This window comes from Gracilinanus agilis, chromosome 2, assembly GCF_016433145.1.
Source record: "Gracilinanus agilis isolate LMUSP501 chromosome 2, AgileGrace, whole genome shotgun sequence".
Lineage (NCBI taxonomy): Eukaryota > Metazoa > Chordata > Mammalia > Didelphimorphia > Didelphidae > Gracilinanus > Gracilinanus agilis.
The window spans coordinates 213,408,310-213,431,068 of NC_058131.1; the positions used below are offsets into that span (position 1 = coordinate 213,408,310).

Sequence of the window (22,759 nt, forward strand, 5' to 3'; positions counted from 1 at the left end):
ATATAAAAAACACCTTAAAAAACCAAATAGAGGGGGCAGCTAGGTAGCTCAGTGGATTGAGAGCCAGGCCTAGAGACAGGAGGTCCTAGGTTCAAATCTGACCTCAGACACTTCCCAGCTGTGTGACCCTGGGCAAGTCACTTAACCCCCATTGCCTAGCCCTTACCACCCTTCTGCCTTGGAGCCAATACACAGTATTGACTCAAGGTGGAAGGTAAGGGTTTTAAAAAAAAAAAATAGGCCAAATGGCAAAAGAGGCACAAAATCCACTGAAGAAATCAAAACTGGCACAGTGGTAACTAATGATTCCATAAGACAGCATAAACAAAATAACAAAATCAATGAAAAAATGACAAGAAAATGTGAAATGTCTCATTGAAAAAACAAATGAGTAAGAAAAGAGATCAAGGAGAGACAATTGAAGAAAAGTTCTTAGTTTATTTCTACAATAAAAAGTGATCATATGATCACTGGTACAAAGGAAATAGCTAATCTAGCTCCAGAATTCAAGGAGGATTAGCTATTGACAAAGTAAATATATCTTTACAATCTAATATTAAAAAAAAAAACATTCTGGTTGGCAATTTGGAACTATGCTCAAAGGGCTACAAAAGAATGCCTGCCCTTTGATCCAGCCATACCATTGTTGGGTTTGTACCCCAAAGAGATCATAGATAAATAGACTTGCACAAAAATATTTATAGCCACACTTTTTGTGGTGGCAGAAAACTGGAAAATGAGGGTATGTCCTTCAATTGGGGAATGGATGAACAAATTGTGGTATATGTTGGTGATGGAATACTATTGTGCTCAAGGGAATAATAAACTGGAGGAATTCCATGTGAACTGGAAAGACCTCCAGGAATTGATGCAGAGCAAATGGAGCAGAGCCAGAAGAACATTGTACACAGAGACTGATACACTGTGTAAAATCGAATGTAATGGATTTCTGTGCTAGCAGCAATGCAATGACCCAGGACAATTCTGAGGGACTTATGGAAAAGAACGCTACCCACATTCAGAGGAAGAACTACAGGAGTGGAAACACAGAAGAAAAACAATTGCTTGAACACATGGTTTGAGGCAGACATGATTGGGGATGTAGACTCGAAACTACTACACCAATGCAACTATCAACAATTTGGAAATAGGTCTTAATCAATGACACGTGTTAAAAACAGTGGAAATACGCATCAGCCATTGGGGGTGGGGGTGGGGGGTGAAGGGGAAAGTAAGAGCATGAATTATGTAGTCATGTTAACTTTTCTAAAAAATAAATATTAATAAATGCTCTAGAAAAATAAATAAATAAATCTTCTCTCTCTGGCACACTATTAGAAGAACACCTGTCATAACATAGTAAATAGAACTCTGTGTTCTTTTAGTTCGCATTTTTTCTGGTTATGGACCGGAGCACTTAAGAGTTTGGTTTTTAATGATACTGGATCTGAATGTGGACTTGAGTGTTCTGCTTCCAAATTTTTGTTAATTAAAAGGCTTTTTGCAAGGTACCAGTATACTCAGAGGGTTTGTCTTTAAGTAAAGAAACTCTTGTTGATAACAGAGTTGTTTCTAATGCCTTTTCAGGAGGTAGATTATTATCACATGTATTAAATGACTACTAGTTCACTGCTTGAACACATGGGTTGAAGCGGACATGACTGGGGATGTAGACTCGAAACTACCACACCAATGCAACTATCAACAATTTGGAAATAGGTCTTGATCAATGACACATGTTAAAACCAGTGGAAATGCGCATCGGTTATATGTGTGTGTGTGAGTGTGTGTGGGGGGGGGGGATCTCGAGGGATGAAGGGGAAAGTAAGAGCATGAATTATGTAACCATGTTGACTTTTCTAAAAAATAAATATTAATAAATGTTTATTAAAAAAAACATTGTCTCACATATTCAGGAAAAAGCACAATAATTCTGAAATCAAAATCAACTTTAGACTCTCCTCTTTCATGCACAATCTTACCTTAAGTTTCTTTTTCCAAACAGATTGCTGCTTTTCTTCCTCTTCTTCAATTAACTTGAGGGCCAGTTCTTTATTAACCTTTGGCAGTTTCTATTAGAAAAAGAAGAAGTTTAACAATGCTTAACAGTACATATTTTGAACATTTAAAAATTAGCTTTGAGGAAGCATTATTTGCTTTTGATTTCATTTATATAGGAAACTCCCACAAAAATAAATTCTTTCCTCCAATACAGACTGTAACTGCTTTTTCACTGCATAGAGGCAATGAAAAATTAAGTGACTTGTCCATGTTCACATAATTAGTATATGTCAAATATAGGACTTAAACTCATGTCTTTCTTTATCCAGTAATAATAAAAAAATATATATTTTTAAATAAGTTTTAAAGGGGAAAATGTCTATAACAAAGCCAATTTTAAAATTTAATATGCTTTTACCCACAACAACTCAATTTTTTAAATTAATCTGTTGCTTATAGTAGGAATTAGTGTGCTCCTGGCACATTGCATTTAGAAATAAGCTGACAGAAGATTTTTTTTGGGGGGGGGGGGGTTGTAGTTTTTCTTTTTCTTTTTTTTTAAACCTTTACCTTCCACCTTAAAACCAATAAAGTGTATTGGTTCTAAGACAGAAGAGCAGTAAGGACTAAGCAATGAGGGGTTGGGACTTGTCCAGGGTCACACAGCTAAGACTTGTCTGTGGCCACATTTGAACCCAGGACCTCCGGTCTCTGGGCCTGGCTCTCAATCCACTGAGTCACCCATCTTCCCCCTTTTTGGTAGTTTTAAAAGACCCTCTACCACTTCTCTAATTTCTGTGGTCCAAGATACAGAAGAAACTAGGAAAAGCTATATGTAAGTCAGGAATACATTATGGGGCAAGAAAGGCCATCCTGCTTCAGAACAAAATCTAGGTAAGAATCTGTAAATCCTTCAAATAATGCTTCCTTTATTGCTTGCATATAATTCCTATTTTGGAGAGGTTTGATAGATTGTGAAGATTATAGAAAATGTGTAGTCCTCCATCTTGTTCCAAATAATACTTCCTTTTTCTTTTTTTATTTAGCTTTAGATACCTAGTATGAAATAATACCTTTAAGTTTAAAAAATTTGCTCCACTCTCCCAATATTTTAATAACTAATAAATTGGAAAGGAAAGGGAATTTGAAACAACTTGAAATGACAAATAATTTTTCTATTTCTTCTAAATAATATATAATAAAATTGCCAAAAAATCTTAGCTATAAACATATATAATAATCAGAAGTTACAATTTTTTCCCATAACCAAAAACAAATGCACTAAAATAACAAAAGTGCGTAAGAAATGGCCATTGTGGAAATAAATAACAGAGAGAAAAAGGGAGAAGAGGAAAAGGAAGGAGGATAGAGGGAGAAGGGAAAATGAATAAGGAAAGAGGGAAAGGAGAAGAGGAGATAGAAAGAATGGAGAGAGGGAATGGGAAAGGAAGAGGGAAAGAGAGATAAAGGTACATAAGAAATAAAATATCAAAAGTGCACAAGAAATGTTCTTTGTGGAAAGAAACAATAACAACAGAGAAAAAAGAGGGAGACAGACAAGGAAAGGGAGAAAGGTGGGGGTGAAGTGAAAATTCAAGAAAGTAGTATCAGACATTCTTAGGATGAATTAAAATCATCCTATCTTGGCATATTTCCAATGTTACAAATAGATATTAGCTATAAAATACACCCATCCACATAAGTAAAATATTATGCTTAAATAGAAAAACACATTCAGCTAAGTAGATGAAATGCCAGGCCTAGGGCCAGGACATCCTATCTACTATGCCATAGGACTCCTACATAAAATAATATAATATTAGTATATACATAAGTCTTTGAATTAAAGATACTAATTTACATTTTGCACAAAATCAAGTTTTAAGAGACAAATAGCAGATTGCATTGATTCATAATAAAGCCTTGTGAAATGCAACCTTATTTTTAAAAAGGGAATGCTTCCTATAGTAAGATCCAAAAGTGGGAATATTTACCTTTAATTTGACTCTTTGTGCACGAGTTTCTTCAATCTTCTGTCTAATTCTGTCTTTTCTATATTCTTCATATGCAAATGGATTTACCATCAATTTCACCTTTTTTTTATAAGAAAAATAAAAAAAAACAAGTAATGTAACTGATAAGTACTAGGGATACAATTTCAAAAAACAGATTCTTTAAAATAACATACTCGAGAATCTAAAGGAGAAAAATCACTATATATTCACTATACATTCAGTTTCCTACTTAAATTAATCTTAATTATATGTTTACCTTATGATAGAGTCTTATATCCATGAAAAAACCATGCATATATGCCCGGAGTAAAGGTGATCCAATGAGATGTGTAAGGCCTAGGAGGGATGAAAAAATTCAATTAAAAGATCTCAAAGAGGAAAAATGTTACCTAAATTTGATTACAGTATTACAAATCTAACTGCATTTAATTTAATTTAATTTCAGAAGTCTTGGTATTTGAAAGCATTTGTATGAAAGCACTAGGAAACTAAAAACCTCTACATGCCCTTCTGCCCCACTAACATCTTTACTTGGTTCTTATTTTAAATAGTGAGTAATAAATATAATAGTGAAAAGAAATCATTTTGAATTGAGCAGAATTTAGGATGTTGTCCCTTGAGATAAGTAAGACTTGATCTTTTTAGCTAACACTTTAGCCATACTCTAAAAAAACTATTTTTAAAGTAATTTCTATGACCTCTTGATGTATCACATTTATTATGAGTTTCAAAATGGAACAAGATGAAAATCCAACTCAAAGTTACTCCCACTCTTCACTTTCTTTGTTATTCTTCACATGAAGGTGAACACTGATAGAAAAAAATCATGCAACCATTTCAATGGGGTCAATCTATCAATTAACAAGCATTTATTAAATGCCTACTGTAATTCCAGGAACTGCAGTAGAACTGAAGATACAAAGACAAAAATGAAAGTCTCTCTTCAAGGACATTGCATTCTCTCAAAACATACACAAAGCAATCTGGGACAGAAAGGGCCAGTGAAAGTCTACTAGCAGCTATGGGGATCAGAAAAGACCTCACTTAGAAGATATTTGAGCTAAGCCCTAAAAAGGAAACTAGGGGTCTAAGGGCTCAAGGAAAAGGAGAGCTTTCTAAGCAGAGGAGAGACACTGTAAAGATAAGAACACAAATAAGCCCAGTTTGACTTGAAAATAAGAGTACTTGAAAGGAGTGATCTATAATAAGCCTAGAGAGGTAGTCAGATGCTGAATAAAGGGCTTTAAAAGAGAAATAGAGGAATGTGCATTTGATTCTAGAGGCAATCTTTTCCTCTCCCTTTCAAAAATTTTACTTTACAAAGATGACTACAAAATCTATATAATCTAAGCCTTAATATAATTTCCTGAAATTTGGGACTGAATTTCTAATCATCTGTTCTATCACCAACTAAAATCTGACATGCCTAAACAGAATCTATTAACTTTCTTCCCAAGTTTTATGCCTAAAATGTACTTCTCTCTCTCTCATTCAAATTTTTGGAATCCAAAGCTGTTTTCAAGGTTGAGCTCAAGTACCATCTCCTATACAAAGCACTTCCTTTGCTTCCCTAATGGTCAGTGCTTGCCCCTCCTTAAATCATATGGTCTAGACTTATTCTATGTATATGCTGAATACCACCAAGAAAATGGATCAAGGGATAGGAACAGTTTCATAGATTTTGTCTTTTTCAAGGCTCTGTCTTAGGGAATTGAATATAATAAATCTGTTGGTTGATTTGAACTGAACTGAATTTTCAGACAAGTTTATTTAAAAGTAACATGTGGGAGAGAATAGCTAGGTGACTCAGTAGATTACAAGTCAAGCCTAGAAACAGGAAGTTGTGTTCAAATCTGATATTAGGACATTTCCTAGTTGTGTGACCCTGAGTAAGTCATTTAACCCCTATTGCAAAGCCCTTACTGTTCTTCTGCCTTGGAACCAATACACAGTATTGATTCTAAGAGAAGGTAAGGTTTTGTTTTGTTTTTAAAGTAACATAATTGCCAAATAAAATAAGGGCTCTAAAAGTTATATTCTTAGCCCAGGTATTACCTTATCATGGATGTCAAAGATGTAGTTAAGAAAAAAAATAGCTACAGTTGCAAAAATAGCAATAGCTGAGCTATATACAGTAAAAAATTGAAAGAATATAAATATCCAATACATATCTAAAAATTCTATAATGTATCAACATAAAGGAACGTAATCACACCATTAAACATAAGGATAAAAATTAAAATGTTATGTTACAAGTGTTATCAAAAAGGTTGATAATCTCTTTTAGTCTCTGGTTAAAGGGAGAGGATAAAAGGTGAGGTAGATATTAGGAGGAGGAATGAAGGGGATGGCTGAATGTAGGGAAGGAATGAATGAGGTGGTATATGGGATCAGCAAGGGAATAGGTGGGGTATTCAGGAGAGGCAGCTTATAACAGGCCAGAGGCCAGAGACAGAGGATATTGGGGAAATAGGTTGGACACTTCAAGCAGAGAAGGTATCCCTATGATATGAAGGAGTCTGGGCCAGTCAGAAATGTTTAGGTTTGGCTTGAGGGGTTTCCTTTGTCAGTTTCTTAAGTCCCTTGAGGGAGGAGTTGAAGGGCTCCTCCCTGTCAGTGAAACTGATAGGTGCAGGAGAAAGTATCAGGTAAGGACTTCCTCCCAAGATGGATGCCCGCAGCTCCCTCAGGAAATAAAGAAGTAATTCCTTCCCTCTTCAACCCTTGCCTAAATTTTCGATACAATGATTCACCAGAGGCTTTGAATTGGTAACAAAGGGGGTTTATTAATCTCAGGTTAATCAGAGGGAATGAGGTTCAGGATTTTCTAACTGCTGCTACAGAGAGGGGTGATGGTGGGGGATGGGTCGCGGAGAGGTTTAGACTGAGAGCGCCTGCTCTTTCAGTGAGGAAGATTTGACTGCCTTTTAAATAAAGTCTTTATCAAATCACTAAAACTAAGGGTAACTTATTTGAGGATACTCTACTTATCTATAGAAACTAAACCCACCATGTCCAATCACCAAGCCCTCCCTTCCACCCAGGGCCCAAAGGAAATTCAGGGGAAGGGGAGGGATATAGATGGAGAGATCAGGGAGAGGTCCAGAGAAATGAGATAGGTCTAAATTTCCCCAAGACAAAAAAGCACAGGCCAAGGCTGAAGCAATTAGGCCAAAGCCAAGCCGAAAGGCCGAAGCCAACAGGCTAAGCCAAAGCAAAAGCCTCCAGCCACAGCGAAAGCCAGAAGGCAAAAGCCTCCTCAGTTGGAACTTCACCTCTATTTATAGCTTCAAGTTCTAACTGACTTTCTGAAGATTCTAAGATCTTTAACTGACTTCTTGTGACTGTTTCAAATTACAGAAGCAAAAAATTTGTTAGCCACCTCACATCACACAAGTTAAATAATATGAATGCTGACCCACCACATTAAAAAATGAATACAAATATAAACACATGAATATCGATGGATTCCATTTTCTCAAAAGAAATGTACTGGAGACAGTAGCAAGGATAGTTTATGGATGAATATAAAAGTGTGAAATATAAAAGCTGGAAATTCTAACTCTCAGACAAAGATTTTGTTTTGTTCTTTTTAAAGCAATATAATGTGGGAAAGAAGAAAATTAAAGGATGGCTAAAACTATACTGAATTTGCTTATTCTTTTTATTTCCACTTTAGAGAGGGGTACATTAAAGAAGTCTATGTCTCAAAGAAATGCAGTAAGCATTTCAACAGAAAAAACTGTCTATTGTAGTGCAAATGAATTTATAACATGACAGAAAGGAAGCTAGTTGGTACAGTAGATAAAACACTGGACTTGGAAACAGTAAATTCTGAGTCCATATCTGGCCTCAAATAGTTGTACAACCCTGGACAAGTTACTTTTAGCCTATATGTACCCTAGTTTCCTCATCTATAAATAGAGGTTAACAACAGCACCTACATCCCAGTAACAATGATATACAGGATTAGATTTATCAGAATTTAATCTAAATCCTCCTATCTTTATAAGTCTGTACTTAGCTTCATTCATGAATAGATTTATACATTTTTGGAATGGTTCCAAAAACTTTAAAAATAAGAGACCATCACTAAAAGTACCCAAAATTAAGTCACTGAGAAGAAATGAAGCCAAAAAGAAAAATATCTACACTTTTTCAAATTTAGCAGTCAGATAATAGAAGCATAAAGCAAAATAGCTACACAGGGTTCTATCTCAATCCTAATTTTAACATATTTTTTAAATATATGTGTGTTTTCTCTCTTCTAAAGACATGATTTAAAATGTAAATATATAGGGAAAGTAAAGAGATGATATGCTGAAGTAGACGTGATTAAGATACAGCTTCACAAAAAGCAAAAATTTTTAAATTAAGAACTTTTAACTACCTACTAATAGCTACTTCTAATACCATCCACTAGAAAATCTTACTTTTTCTTAACACATTCACAGGTGCTATGTGCATCTATTTCTTGCAAAGAAAACTAAATCTTGTCTAAGCTTGAGAGAAAAATGAATACTCCTTAAGTTTTCCCATTCTGAATGACTTCTTATTTCTTTACTCTGACAATAGTTTTGGCAGAACTAACTATACTTTAACACCGAAAAAAGGGTTCCATGAGGCAAGTGAAATAGGCACTTCAGAGGATCAAGTGACATGCTCTATTTTGCTACTTCAAGAACTAAAACACACATGAAGTATGTGAATTCTAACATTTAGAAGTTGAGGCTTTTTAAAATTTATTCTGTGTTCTGGTAGAATATTTTGTACACAACACTCAATGTGGGTTGATTATGATCAGATTAAAATGTACATGGGAAATACTGAACAAAATAAATAAAAATACAATAAAGCATAGGTAATGGGGATATGTGGTTTTCTAAGACAACATAGTTGCAGTCTTAAGGGATCCTTATGTATGATTTAATGGCCCCATTTCTATTTGAGTTTGAAACCACTGTTCTAAAATATCTGATAGGTGTTCATCTGGAATCTGCCTGAACCCTTCTAATGATAAGGAGCTAACCTAATTAGACAGCACTAATTAACAGAAAGTTCTACCAAATACAATGCAAAAGTATTCTTTTCTGCAACTTCTACCCAAATGCGTAGTATTCCTTAGTACTACCAATAGCCTGTAGGATTTTTGGTCTATACTCATCAGTTTGAAATAAGTATAAAAGTTATAGTTCCTTCTTGACACTCATAGTATGAATAAATCTTTAATCCAAAGCTAACTTGTATCATTATTGAATCTTGATTGGTACCTCAGGAATGAAATGAACACCTGCCTCAACAGACCAGAAGAACAAATTTACCTTCTGTCTCTTAGCCAGTACCATATTGTTTTGATGACCACTGCTTTGTAGTACAGTTTTAAGATCTGGTACTGCTAGGCCACCTTACTTCACATTTTTTTTCATTATTTTCCTTGATATTCTTGATCTTTTGTTCTCCCAAATGAACTTTGTTATAGTTTTTTCTAATTAGGTAAAAAAGTTTCTTGGTAGGGCACTAAATAAATAGGTAGGATGGTCATTTTTATTATATTAACTTGTCCTACCCATGAGCAATTAATGTTTTTCCAATTGTTTAGATCTAGTTTTAATTGTGTGCAGAGTGTTTTGTAGTTGTCTTCATATAATTCCTGTATTTGTCTTGAAAGATAAGATTCCTAAGTATTTTATATTGTCTAGGGTGGGACTTGCAAATTATGGCATCTGATGGTGATGGAATACTATTGTGCTCAAAGGAATAACAAATTGGAGGAATTCCATGTGAACTGGAAAGACCTCAAGGAATTGATGCAGAGTGAAAAAAGCAGAACCAGGAGAAGAACATTATACACAGAGACGGATACACTGTGGTACAATCGAATGTAATGGACTTCTCTACTAGCAGCAATACAATGATCCAGGACAATTCTGAGGGACTTATGGCAAAGAACGCTATCCACATTCAGAGGAAGAACTGTAGGAGTAGAAACACAGAGGAAAAATAGTTTATTGGGGATATGATTGGGGATATAGACTCTAAGTGATCACCCTAGTGCAATTATCAATAATATGGAAACCAATTTTGGATCAATGATACATGTAAAACCCAGTGGAACTGCATGTCAGCTATGGGGGAGTGTAGGGGGTGGGGTGGTTGGGGTTGGAGTGGAGGGAAAGAACATGAATCATGGAAAAATACTCTAAATTAATTTAAAATGACATTTTTCAGTTAAAAAAAAAAGAACCACCATTTACATGGTAACCATGATAAAAATAATATAATAACATAAAACATGAATGAAAACACTGAAAGATTTCTCTGATCAATTTAGTAACCAATAGTAGCTTCAGAGGACTTGAACCCTAAGCCTCCCCAGTGCCTGCAATGCCATTTCATTCTTTTATTCCTTTTTCCTACCTCTTAATAATTCCAGATGTGTACACAGTTAATGTTGTGTGTAATAATAGTAATTTAAAATTATTCCATGTTGCAGACAGCCCCTTGTATATACCAGCTGCTTAATAAATTAATAAGCCTGACTTGGGGAAAAAAAAAAAGCTTACTTCCCATCTATCAACAAGGAGGTGGTGGAGAATGTGTATAAGAATATAGCCAGTATGTTCATTTGTTTTCACTAACTGTTGGATTCTTCTGGGAGAGGAGTCATTGGGAAATGACAGTGGTGTTAAAATGAAAAGAGCATGAAATAAACTACCTTATTATTAATCATCAGGTCAAAAAAGACTGATTTCCAAGGTCAGAGATGAACGTCATGTCTGTTAATCTGTACTACTGCTCTATTAGCACAGATAATGGATATGACTAAAATCTATATAGGAAAGCATATTATTTCAGCTGAGAATCATAACTATTCTTTTTCCATATCGGAATATCAAGGAAGTATTAGTCATTACTGATATTTAAAACTTGAAAGAGAAAAAGTGAAATAACATAAATGAAATGAACATTGTGTGACCATAACATTTTTTTTTTACCTAGATTGTCAAGATCTTTTCTGGTGACAAATTTATAATCATCATAAACAGTGCTTTCTGGATTCTCTTCTAATTCTTCAGTCAAGTTGTCTAAGAATGAGCACCATCTGGGAGCAGGACCCAAAACCTGTGAGCATACATCACAATAAAGTTAGACAATGGGAAGTTACCCTGATAATTAACAGAAATCAACTATTCCAGGCAGTATAACAAACAAATAGTAAGTGCTTAAATATAAGGCTCAGGGCTAAATGCATGGGGTATAATTTCTTACCCTCACATAATCTGGCATCCAGTAAAGAGGGAATAAGACAGTTTTACAAATACCTAGAAGGAGTATATAATGAAGAAATGGAAAATATTTTGTTTTGTTTTTTAATGTCATGAGATTTCTAGAGGGAGTAATCACTTCAATCTAAAAGGACTAACAAAAGCAGTAGAATATAGTAGACTGTATGACTGGTGGGGTCTGGAAAGTCCTCAAGTTCAAATCCTGGCTCGAAGACTTCCTACCTCTATGAAGATGGGCAAGTCACATCATCTTCAACTATAAAATGAGGGGATTGGACTAGATAACCTCTGAGGTGCCTTTTAGTTCTAGATATGCAATTCTGTGGTGTTTCATGGAAGAAGCAGTGCCTGAAATGGGTCATAAAAGATAAGAAAGGTCTTGGCAGTTGAAAACACACAAATTTAATACATGTGAGGAAGTATATTATTAGCAAATGCTCTGAGGAGAATGCTAGGTGAGTTCAAGGGCTATTTGGGAGTACAGGTGACCAGAAACAGGGTTCCAGTTGACTGGAGTCAGGATGCAGAGGGACTTTGATTATCAAAGGAATTTTTATTTTATTTATTTATGTGGATGTGAAATGTGAAGAAATGTGAAGTCACTGATAGCATTTGAGCAAAGAACTAACATGATCAGAACTAAGCTTTAGGAAATTTACTTTGGCAGCCGTTTCAAGAATGACTAGAAAGAGGAGAGATTGGACATTCATCAGTTACTAGAAGACTACAATGATTCACTAATAAGTAAAGAGAATGTAAACTAGAGGTGGCAATGGAAAAGGAATAGAGGATAGCGAGGTCTTCATTTTTATTATCCATTTGCCTTATGTTTTGCTGCTGTGTCACATTTCATCCTTAAAGGTGCTACTATGATATGAATTTCAGCCTGTAGAACTGGAGCTAAGTAATGAATCAAGTCTGTATCATCATTACTGTTACCACCATCTATAAAAATTACAAATAACTCATTTTCTGAGATTCTTAAACATAAAAAAAAATTGTATTAAGTATGCCTTACTATAATTCTTGCTGCTTGTATTTTTTTAATTAACTCTTAACATCAATTCCTTTTTTTTCTTTATATTTACCTTTTCTCTTGGAATCAATAGTGAATATTGGTTCCAAGGCAGAAGAGTTAGGCCTTTGGGGTTAAATGACTTGCCCAGGAACACATAGCTAGGAAGTGTCTTAGACCAGATTTGAACCCAGAAACTCACATCCAGGACTGGTTCTCAATCCACTTAGTCATACAGCTCCCGCCTTAGAATCAATTTAAAGACAGAAGAGTGTTAAAGGCCCAGCAATCAGGGTAAAGTGATTTGCCCAAAGCCATACAGATAGACAGTGTCTGAGGCCAGATGTGAACCCAGGTCCTCCTGAGTCCAGGCCTAGTGTTCTTTCCACTGTGCTACCTAGGCTTGCATATTAATAGACTTCTTTACAAGGTTATTTGTAGCCTCGTATGCTTTACTTGTCAGTCAGCCAACAAGCATGTAGTAAGCACTTATTATGGACGTAGAGGATTCAATGAAAGGCGAAAAAGTCACTGCTCTTAAGGCACTTATATTTTGATGTCAGAGACAACATGCACAAAAATATGTTCAGATAAGATATTCCAAGGATAAATTATAGAAAGTCTCAGAGGGAAGGCATTAAGATTAAGGAGGCCTAGGAAAGGTTTCTTGCAAAGGTGGGACTTGCAAAGCTGAGATAGGAAGAAAACCAGAGAAGCCAGAAGCAAGACATGAGGAGAAAGAGGTCAGGCATAGAGAGTTGGGAAAACACTCAAAAATCTAGAGATAGACTGTCATGTGCATATCCAAAATTTAAAAGGCCTTATCTTCTAATCTTTGCAAAAGATTTGCCCTTCTTTCTCTGCTCTAAGATAACGGTAAATCCTATAAAGCATACTCAAGTTATTTATTAATACGTAAACTAAACAAAATGCCTAAAATGAATACTGTATATCAACCACAGGTGATAACCAGTACCCATATCCGAGGCTGCTGAAGGTCAGAAACCAATAATGAGTAAATAATGTCTATTAGCTAGACTCTTGTGCTCTGGCCAATTAGCACTCAGAAAGGGCCATCCACTAACTCAAGAACATACTACCTGGTCAATTTAACTCACAAATCTTCAAGAACACTTGAATGGTGAGGAGCCTTCCTAATAAGGATTGAAGTTAAAAGCAGTGCTTTTCCACAATATGTCAGTAAGAGGAACAATCCAGTCTCAAAAAGAATTGCTGCTAAAGACAAAATGCCAGGATCCAGATATCTGTATTGGTTTGGAGAAGGCTGGCCCAGAACCAGAAGAAAGCAATAGGCCTAGAGGACTGTATCCTTCATCTGAAGGCACCCAAAGAAACAGGAGCATCATTTATTCACTGTACATATTCACTATCCTTTCAAGATCCTACAAGCTATAATTTCATTTCTGCAATAACTCATATAAATCTCACTGGAATATAAATGAGTTATGTGTTGAGTTTTCCTTTCACTATTTGGTGGTTCAGAGGTAATAAATTATCAAATAATTATTCACTTTTACAGAATTAACTGCTAATTTTCAGAGAATGGGAAGGAGAAATTGATTACTTTTCCAAACGCCAGGGGTACAAAAAGAAAGAAGACTTAAATATGACACAGGAGAGTTGGACCCTGAAAAACAACTAACATCAGTTATAGCTCCTTAAATGAAGATAGGAAATCCTTGATTTATAACAAGAGCACTTTGGTAAATGAGAATAGTCTATATATAATAAATGCAATGCATGAAAGAATAAGAAGAATAACTTATATTTAATCTTTTTTATGCTTAATAAAATAGTTTTACAAATATTATCTCAATGAATTCTCACAACAATCCTATGAGACTGAGTGAAAAAATTATTCTCATTTTATGACTCGTAGCATTATAATTCTAAATCTGGAAGGGGTATCCTAAGTTTATCTACTCAAACTCTCCCTTTCTATAGATGAAACTGAGGCCCCTGGAAGTTAACTGACTTGCTCCAAAGGCACTGTAGAGAATTGGGACTTGAACTTGGGATCAAAGAGGTAGCCTCCTCTTTTATTGTTTTTTAAATCAACAACAAAACTAAATTATTTGCTGAGTAGGGTATACCAAAAAAAAAACACTTTACCACACATTGATTTATTAATAACTGGAAGATTAACTCAGATGTTTGTTTTGTAAAGATTTGAAAGAATGATAAAGTTTAGTTAATAGAATTAAGAGATTTATAAATGTCCATGTCCACTGAATACTACATTTAACAAACACTTTAAGATGCTGATGCAAAAAAAAAAAAACAAAAACCTGTTCTCTTAAGGTTCTTGAATTTATTAACATAGCAAGTCTTCCACTAAAATTCTTCTCTAACATGGTGAGGTGAAACTAGATTCTCAAAGATTCTCTCAGCAGAGTACAAGGGCTATCAGGTCCAGTTACACTAGAAAGGCTTTCAGTACAACTCTGATGAAATGGCCAGTATCTGAGTCCAAGGACCTGTCTCTGGTTAGAAGAAAAGTTTAACACAGCTGAAGAGACTGACATTTTTTCCCGCAGTGACAGCAATTCATGAAAACCTTCTACTAAGGTGTAGGAGAGCTCAAGACTATGACAAGAGAGGAGTTATTCCATATGGATAAAATCACAGCTCCTAAAAATATTTAAATAAGATGATAGGCAATCATGATACATCTAATAATACTCATAAAATGCCAGATTTAAAATAACATATTAACAGTATATATGATAGTACCAATAAACATTTCAAAAGCACAAAAGAACAAAAAATTTAATTAAAAGGACACAAGACAATTCTGTTATTAGTATTCAAAAAAATTTAATGCAACTAAAACAAAGTAAATAGTTCATAGTTTCAGATACAATACCTTTTTTTGGTCAAAAATTCATATAGGTTAATGATTTTAAAGTTCAAAAGAAAATTTAAATTAAAAAATAATAGTTGAAATCATCATCAAAGATTCCAGTAGTATCTACTACCTAACAAAGAAGCCTGTTACTAACATAGTATATTGCGTCTCCTCCCCAAAAAATTACAAATCAAGAATCTAGACTCATTGTTTTTCTGCTGGGTAATATTCACAATAAACCAAAATAATAAAATTATTTAAGTTTATGATCTTTCACTAATTATTTTTTTTCCTCTTCTACTTGATTCAAATCTTTTCCATCATGCAATCAAATCACTGAGGGAGAACACTCATCCCAGCAGTTGTGCTAGTTAAATGGAAAAAGGTTATTACAGAAATCCTCACTTCTGTGCAAAGCATTGGGCATGAGGGAGGATGATGGACTTTAACAAAATAGAACTTTTTATGACCATAGTTTCCTTTCTAGTTCTGATACTAATCATTTAAATGAGAAAAACAAGACATTACAATGGAAAGTGTAGATCTGTTATTCTTTTAAAAGTTCACTGTGGGTGGGGAGAGTGGGGAAAGAAATACAGTAATCACAACAAAAGAACAAAGAAAAGAAAATTCAAACCTATTAAATGAGATGACAAAATCATAGCATTTAAATGTGGATAAGATATAATTTCATTATTATTACAACTTAGTGTGGCAGAAATTTATTTTTCATAATGGAGAGTAGATTAAAATTCTCAACCATTACCTTCAGATAACTTATTCAATAAAGAAACTACATTTCTGTAAGAATGACCCCAAAGAAGAGATATGAGAAGACACTTCTCTTCACTCCTTACAGATGTAGAAAGTCCATGTGAAGTCCAGTTTATTTTTAGATTTTTTAAATGTACTGATAAATTTTGCTGAGTTTTTTCTTTTAAAAAATGTATTAAAAAATGTATAATTGATGGAGGGGGCAGCTAGGTGTCTCAGTGGATGGAGCACCAAGCCAGAATACAGGAGGAATTCCCAAATTCAAATATGGCGTTAGATACTTCCTAGCTGTGTGACCTTGGGTGTATCACTTAACTACAACTGGCTGGCCCTTACCACTCCTGCTTTGAAATTGACTGAATATCTATTCTAAGACACAAGGTAAGTTGGGGGTTTTTTTGTTTTTTTTTTTTTAATAATATTTTACTGGGGACAGTTAAGTGGCACAGTGGGAAAAGAGCCAGGCTGGGAGTCAGGAAGGCCTCAATTCAAACCTGTCCTCAGAAACTTCCTAGCTAAGTGATGCTGGGCAAGATACTTTTAACTCCATTGGCCTAGCTCTTGTCCTTTTGCTTTAGAGCTGTTACTAAGATAGAAGGTAAAAGTTTCTTTAAAAAAGGGATATAGCGGGGCAGTTGGGTAGCTCAGTGGATTAAAAGCCAGGCCTAGAGATGGTAGGTACTGTGTTCAAATCTGGTCTCAGACACTTCCTAGCTGTATGATCCTGGGCAAGTCACTTAACACCCATTGCCTAGCCCTTACCACTCTTCTGCCTTGGAACCAATACATAGTATTGATTCTAAGAAGGAAGTTAATGGTTAAAAAAAAAAATGATAATGCTACCACTAGCACCAATTGTCATATTAGGTCCATTCAGACTTAAAACAATTTATCCCTGTTAACAAAATATATAGTTTAATCTTAAATGTAGCCAAGTACCATAAAACTTTGAATAAATCCACCCAAGCAGAATAACTACTATAAAGGGACATGAAAATACATGCCACAAGTGCCTGATTAGGATCTGACTCCAACATCAGAATCTGCCTCACATTTGACAAGTCAAAAATCACACAAATCTTCCAATGCAGAAAATGGCCTGGAGTCTCTCAAATGGTTAAGGGGAACAAAACTACAATATAAATGTTATTATTTTCCAATTCTAATAAGTTGAGAATAATTTATTGTAAAAATATGCAAAAATTCCAAAGGAATGCAATTACTCCTTTTCACATTATTCATAACATTATTCTGTGACAATAAAAGGCATTTAAGTGATACTGTACTTGGAGTCAGGACTCAATTTCTGATTCATGATGTTATGTGACCATAGCCAAATCATATTAACCTCTCTCGGTCTTAGTTTTCTTCATGTACAAAATGAAGGAGTTGAATCAACAGCCTGTAAGGTCAGGGTACCATCCACCTATAAATCCATGATCCTATGACAAAGAAATGTCATGACTGTGCCCATTACTAATACAAGTTGCTAAGTAACATCAAATGTGAAAAATATGAAAAAGTTGCCCCAAGTTACTTAAGTGTTTTTAAACAAATGGAATCAAAATTTTACTACCGAAGGCTTGTCAAGTTTATTATTGCTTTAGTTTTTCCTAATAAAAAACACTTAACAAAATAAATGAACTTTGAGAGAGGCATGGGGAAAAGGTGCCTATTAATTTTTAATCAGTCACAAATTAGTAAAAACAAAAATATCCTTCAGTGGACTTAGCACATTTTTTGGGGAAATATAACAAATTGCTCGAGCATTTGGACTTTAAATATATTGGTCTAACCATCCATACTGGTCAAACAAAATCAATGAAAGATGCTTTACTAAACTGAGATGAGGATAGGTAGCCTATTGAAATAATCCATTAAATTCAATAAACAGAAACCTACTGTGCAAAAGGCACTGTCGTGCTCTGAGGATATAATTAATGATAAGAAAAATAGCTTTAGTACTCAAAAAATTTATATTCTTTTGGGGGACACAATACAGTATGTACAAGGCAAAATAAATACATGGTAATTTAGAGAGAACATTAATACTATTAGCTTCTGTGTGTGTGTATATATATATATGTATATATGTACACACGTACACAGTATACACATACACACATATGCATATATATGTACACACATACAGAGTATCAGTAAAAAGAGTGAGAAAGCAAGAGAACAAGGGGGCAGGAAGGTAGGGTACAGAGAGGAAGAAAACTAGGTGGTACAATAGATAGAGCTCTGGATCCAGAGTCCAGGAGACTTGAATTCAAATCTGACCTCAAACACTTAATAGCTGTGTGACCTTGGGCAAGTCATTTCACTTCTAATCAAGTTTTCTCATCCATAAAACAAGGATAACAGCACCTCCCTCCCTCATTCCCAAGGTTATGGTGAGAATAAAACAAGATTTTTTAAAAAAGCATTTTATGTATTTTAAAACTGGCTATTACAAATAAAGCTACAAATGCTAGTTATTACAAATTGACTTAAAATCATATGAGTAGAAAAGAGAAGGCTAAATTATGTCTTTTTTATAGAAGAACCCAAATTACAAATGATTCAAAAGGCAAAAGACATATAATTCTTTAACAAGGTCAATGCCTATCACCAAAGATGAATTTGCACATGATTTGAATAAAAGAATGTGTATGACCAGTTATAGCAATACTAAGGAATCAGAGAAGAGTAAAATGTAAGTTCCTTGAGGCTGATACCTAGATTTCACTCTTACCTTCAAATCTCCAGCAGCTAGAACATGCTTATTGAATTGAACTACTGAACAACCCAAATGCTGCCTTAGTAGCTATGATACATTTTTTAAAACTAAAACTAAGGCAGGTCTCTATAGCAAGGTTGGGTAAAACCTCTAAGTACCCTTCTAATTCTTCTCAAGTCCATGGCCTCCATGAAACCATCCTTCCCGCCTCTGTAAAAAGTGAAATTTGGGAAATGTATAAAACTACATTTCCCGTGATCCAACATGGTCCAACTGATTTCCGTCTCCGCAGGGGAGAGCTTAAATCTCGTGGGTTAGGAGGGAGTGGTCTCTTTGGCGAGTAGGCGCTTCCAGGAGACAGGAAACAAAATGGAGGCGGCAGTTTTGAATGCTTACAAGCGCGTGGTCTAATGATTTTATCTATCAACATGGCTTTAATTAAAATACTAATTTATATATTTATACAAGCATCTATCATTTTTAATATTTACACCTCAGATTTCCCTACCTCTCAGGTTCTTTCCTTGGACCCCTTCACTGGGCACATATTTGGCATTTTCCCAGTATTATGAAAGCTCCATGAAGGTGCAAGGATTATGTCATTTTTGTTTTTTCATCCCCAGCACAGTTCTTTGCACATAGCAGACACTGAATATTTATCAAATTGACCATAACTTATCTAAACTTCCCCCAAAGACCAACATTGTACTCTATAATCACAAGGTAGTTAATAAATGTTTGTTAATGGAGGTAGCTAGGTCCTGAGTTCAAATTTGGTCTCAGACACTTCCTACCTGTGTGTCCCTGGACAAGTCACTTAACCCCATTTGCCTAGCCCTTGCCACTCTTCTGCCTTGGAACGAATACATAGTATTGACTCTAAGACAGAAGGTAAGGGTTGAAAAGAGTCTGTTAATTAATTAATGAATAAATAAGGTTAGAATACCTAATCCCTAATTTGTCTACAAGCTATTAAGAATCTATGATGAGAAGGGGATGTGGGAAAATTGGGACACTAATACACTGCTGATGGAACTGTGAACTGATACTACCACTCTGGAAAGCAATTTGGAACCACACTCAAAGGACCATAAAACTATGTAGACCCTTTGACATCAGAGATAAGGGAAAAGAATATACTTGAACAAAAATATTTTAAGTAGCTCTTTTTGTAGTGGAAAAGAATTGGAAACTGAGGATTGTCCATCATTTGTGTATATGGTTGCTATGGAATACCATTGCACCACAAGAAATTATGAATAGGGTGAATTCAGAAAAACCTGCAAAGACTTACATGAATTTATATAAAATGAAGTGAGCAGCACCAAAAGAACAGGGTATACAGTAACAGAAATATTATAAGGTGATCAACCGCAAAGGAATAGACTATTATCAACAAAGCAAGTCCCTAGGACAGCGTTGGTGAATGTTTTCAACTTCACATGCCCAAACTGCAACTTCAAGTTGCCTGTGAGGCCCTCCATATAACCCTAGAGAGTGGAGGGAGGAAGTGCTGGCTTTGCATACTGGACAGAAGGGTGGGGCAAGCTGTGGAGAGGTGGAATGGAGGAGCCCCTCCATGCTGCCCAGGCACCTGTGCAACAACTTCACCAAAGAGGCCCTAGGATATCCACAAGGGACCCATGATGAAAAATGCTATCCACAGCCAAACGATTGAAGTCTGACTGCAGATCAAAGCATGCCACCTCTCACTTATTTCCTGAGTTTTTTATCATATATGACATGTGTCTTTTGTCATGGCATGAGCAATATGGAAATATACACTGCACAAAAGTAAACATACATATCTATGGTATAACCAATATCAGACTATTGCCTTGGGGAAGGGGAGGAAGAAAATCTGCATCCTAAAATGTCAGAAAACAATTGTCAAAAACTGTTTCTACATACAACTGGAAAAATAAATAAAAAAAAATTTTAAGAGTCTATGATGAGTCATTCCCTAATAAATAAATTAGAACTGAAAAGTATTCATGACCACATAAAAGAATGATTCATATCACTACCAATACCAATGACTACCAAATCACTACCAAAGAGGGAAATGCAAATCAAAACAACCCTGAGATTTTACCTCCTATCCTGTAAAGTGGCAAAGATGACAAGAAATGACAATAGTCAGTATTGGATGAGGTACAGAATAAGAGGCATCCTAATACATTGTTGACAAAGCTATGAAATCATACAACTATTCTGGAAAGCAATTTGGAATTATACAAATAAAGTGACTAAAATATCCATTTCTTTTGAAGAATCTTAACTTAAAATCATTGATAAGAAAACTACATCTGTGTGTGTGTGTCTGTGTGTGTGTGTACACACACACACACGCGCGCGCGCGCTTATATTTATTTATTGTGTATTGGTAATACCATGTATTGGTTCTAAGGCAAAAGAACAGTAAGGGTGGGCAATGGGGGTTAAGCAACTTGCCCAGGATCAAATAGCTATGTGTCTGAGACAGACCTGCCTCTCAATTCAATGAGCTACCTAGCTGCCTCTCATCAAAATATTTATAGCAGAACTTTTGTAATAGCAAAGAACTAGAAGCAAAGTAAATGCTCATCAATTGGGGAATGGCTACACAAATTGATTTTTTTCTTCTCAAAAAATACTATTTCCAATATGGGATGTTTCTTTGGGAAGGTGAGGTATATTTAGAAATAACTATGAAGATGTAAGAAACAGAAGTTACCAATAAAAACTTTTCTAAAAAAGAATCTATAATGAATTGAAATTAGAGACCATATTAATAACATTAACCTAGCACTGTGGTACAAGGGCCCAAAATTTGGTGTCAGAAGTGTTAAGCTTAGATCCTGGCCCTGCTACTTTGGACAAGCCATTTAAGCTCATTAGGTCTATTTTCTTATCAGTAAAATGAAGGGTTAGTCTAGGTGACATCTAAGCTGTCTTTCAGCTGTGGGTCTATGATAACTCCATTTTATAGAATACTGGGGTAAAGAAAATGACAATAACATTACTGCTCTTATATTACAAAAACACAAGAACATAATAACTGACCCATCATTTTAATCAAATAATGCCTCCATTAAATAGATAAGAACTACAATGGGTGGGACTAGACAGTTGTTGCCAACACCTGTTATGAAAGTACTGAGAGCCTGACTGTAAGGCACCATCACGGAACAACTATATAACTATTCATATCACTTAGTAAAGAAACCACATGTATCACTTATTTTCAGAACATTCTCAATATAAAGATAGTTTCAACAGAGAGAAGGAATGCAAGAGGCCTTATAGGTCAGAGTATAAACTCCTCATTTTAGAGATAAGGAAACTGGCCTGCAAAGGTTAAATACCTTGCCCCAAGGTCTCACAAACAGTAAATGGCAGAGAAATTATTTGATCTTAGGCCTTTTGACTCCAAATTTAATGTTCCTTTCCCCAAGCTCTCTAGTTCTCTCACCATGCCCACTGACAGCTGGCAAAGTTTTTATATATTTTTCTTCAGGGGCATAGCCCACACCTCTTAGGTATGAGAATTTCCTTTTACCATAAGCAGACCAATTCTTTGTGGGAACTTTGGAAGATATGAAAAGAATTCAAACTTTCTGTTCAGACTACTTCAAAAATGGCTAAAAAACATCTTGAATGCATGTTCAAATTTAACAGGTGCTACTTAACAATAAACTTATGCAGAATCCAAGTAGAAAAAAAACTGGGTGAGCCTGAGGGAGTGGCCATGTATTTAAGCATGTAATTTCATTTTCAACATAATTAGTTGTCTAATTGCATATCCAAGTTTACATGCACTTGCATGAGTAATTATGATTCATTTAAAAGTATTCAGCTTGTAATGCTTTGTTCTCTATTTCCTGAACTCCGATTAGCAAAGGACTAATTTGATTTCAAAATTATTTTTTTAAGATTTCATTCAAATATGTTTTTTGTGGGGGTTAGGAAAAAATATAGTCCCCACAATTTTAGACTGATTTTTAAAACTAGAAAAGTGCTGGAATTAATAACAGAGAACTGAGAGTTAAATGCTATGTATTTAGCTGTGTAACCCTAGGCAAGTCACTTAAT

General features: G+C 35.1%; 1 protein-coding gene across 3 annotated transcripts in view; it reads right to left on the reverse strand.

The window, feature by feature from the left end:
* NOL10 (nucleolar protein 10) overlaps window positions 1–22,759 on the reverse strand; it is a 121,225-nt gene that overhangs the window by 26,503 nt on the left and 71,963 nt on the right. For all 3 annotated transcript variants that reach the window (XM_044663637.1, XM_044663638.1, XM_044663636.1), the window contains 4 exons: window positions 11,012–11,138; window positions 4,273–4,352; window positions 3,996–4,094; window positions 1,983–2,072 (listed from right to left, as the gene is read on the reverse strand). In XM_044663637.1, the coding sequence (XP_044519572.1) occupies window positions 1,983–2,072; window positions 3,996–4,094; window positions 4,273–4,352; window positions 11,012–11,138 (396 nt within the window). The remainder of the gene's footprint in view (window positions 1–1,982; window positions 2,073–3,995; window positions 4,095–4,272; window positions 4,353–11,011; window positions 11,139–22,759) is intronic.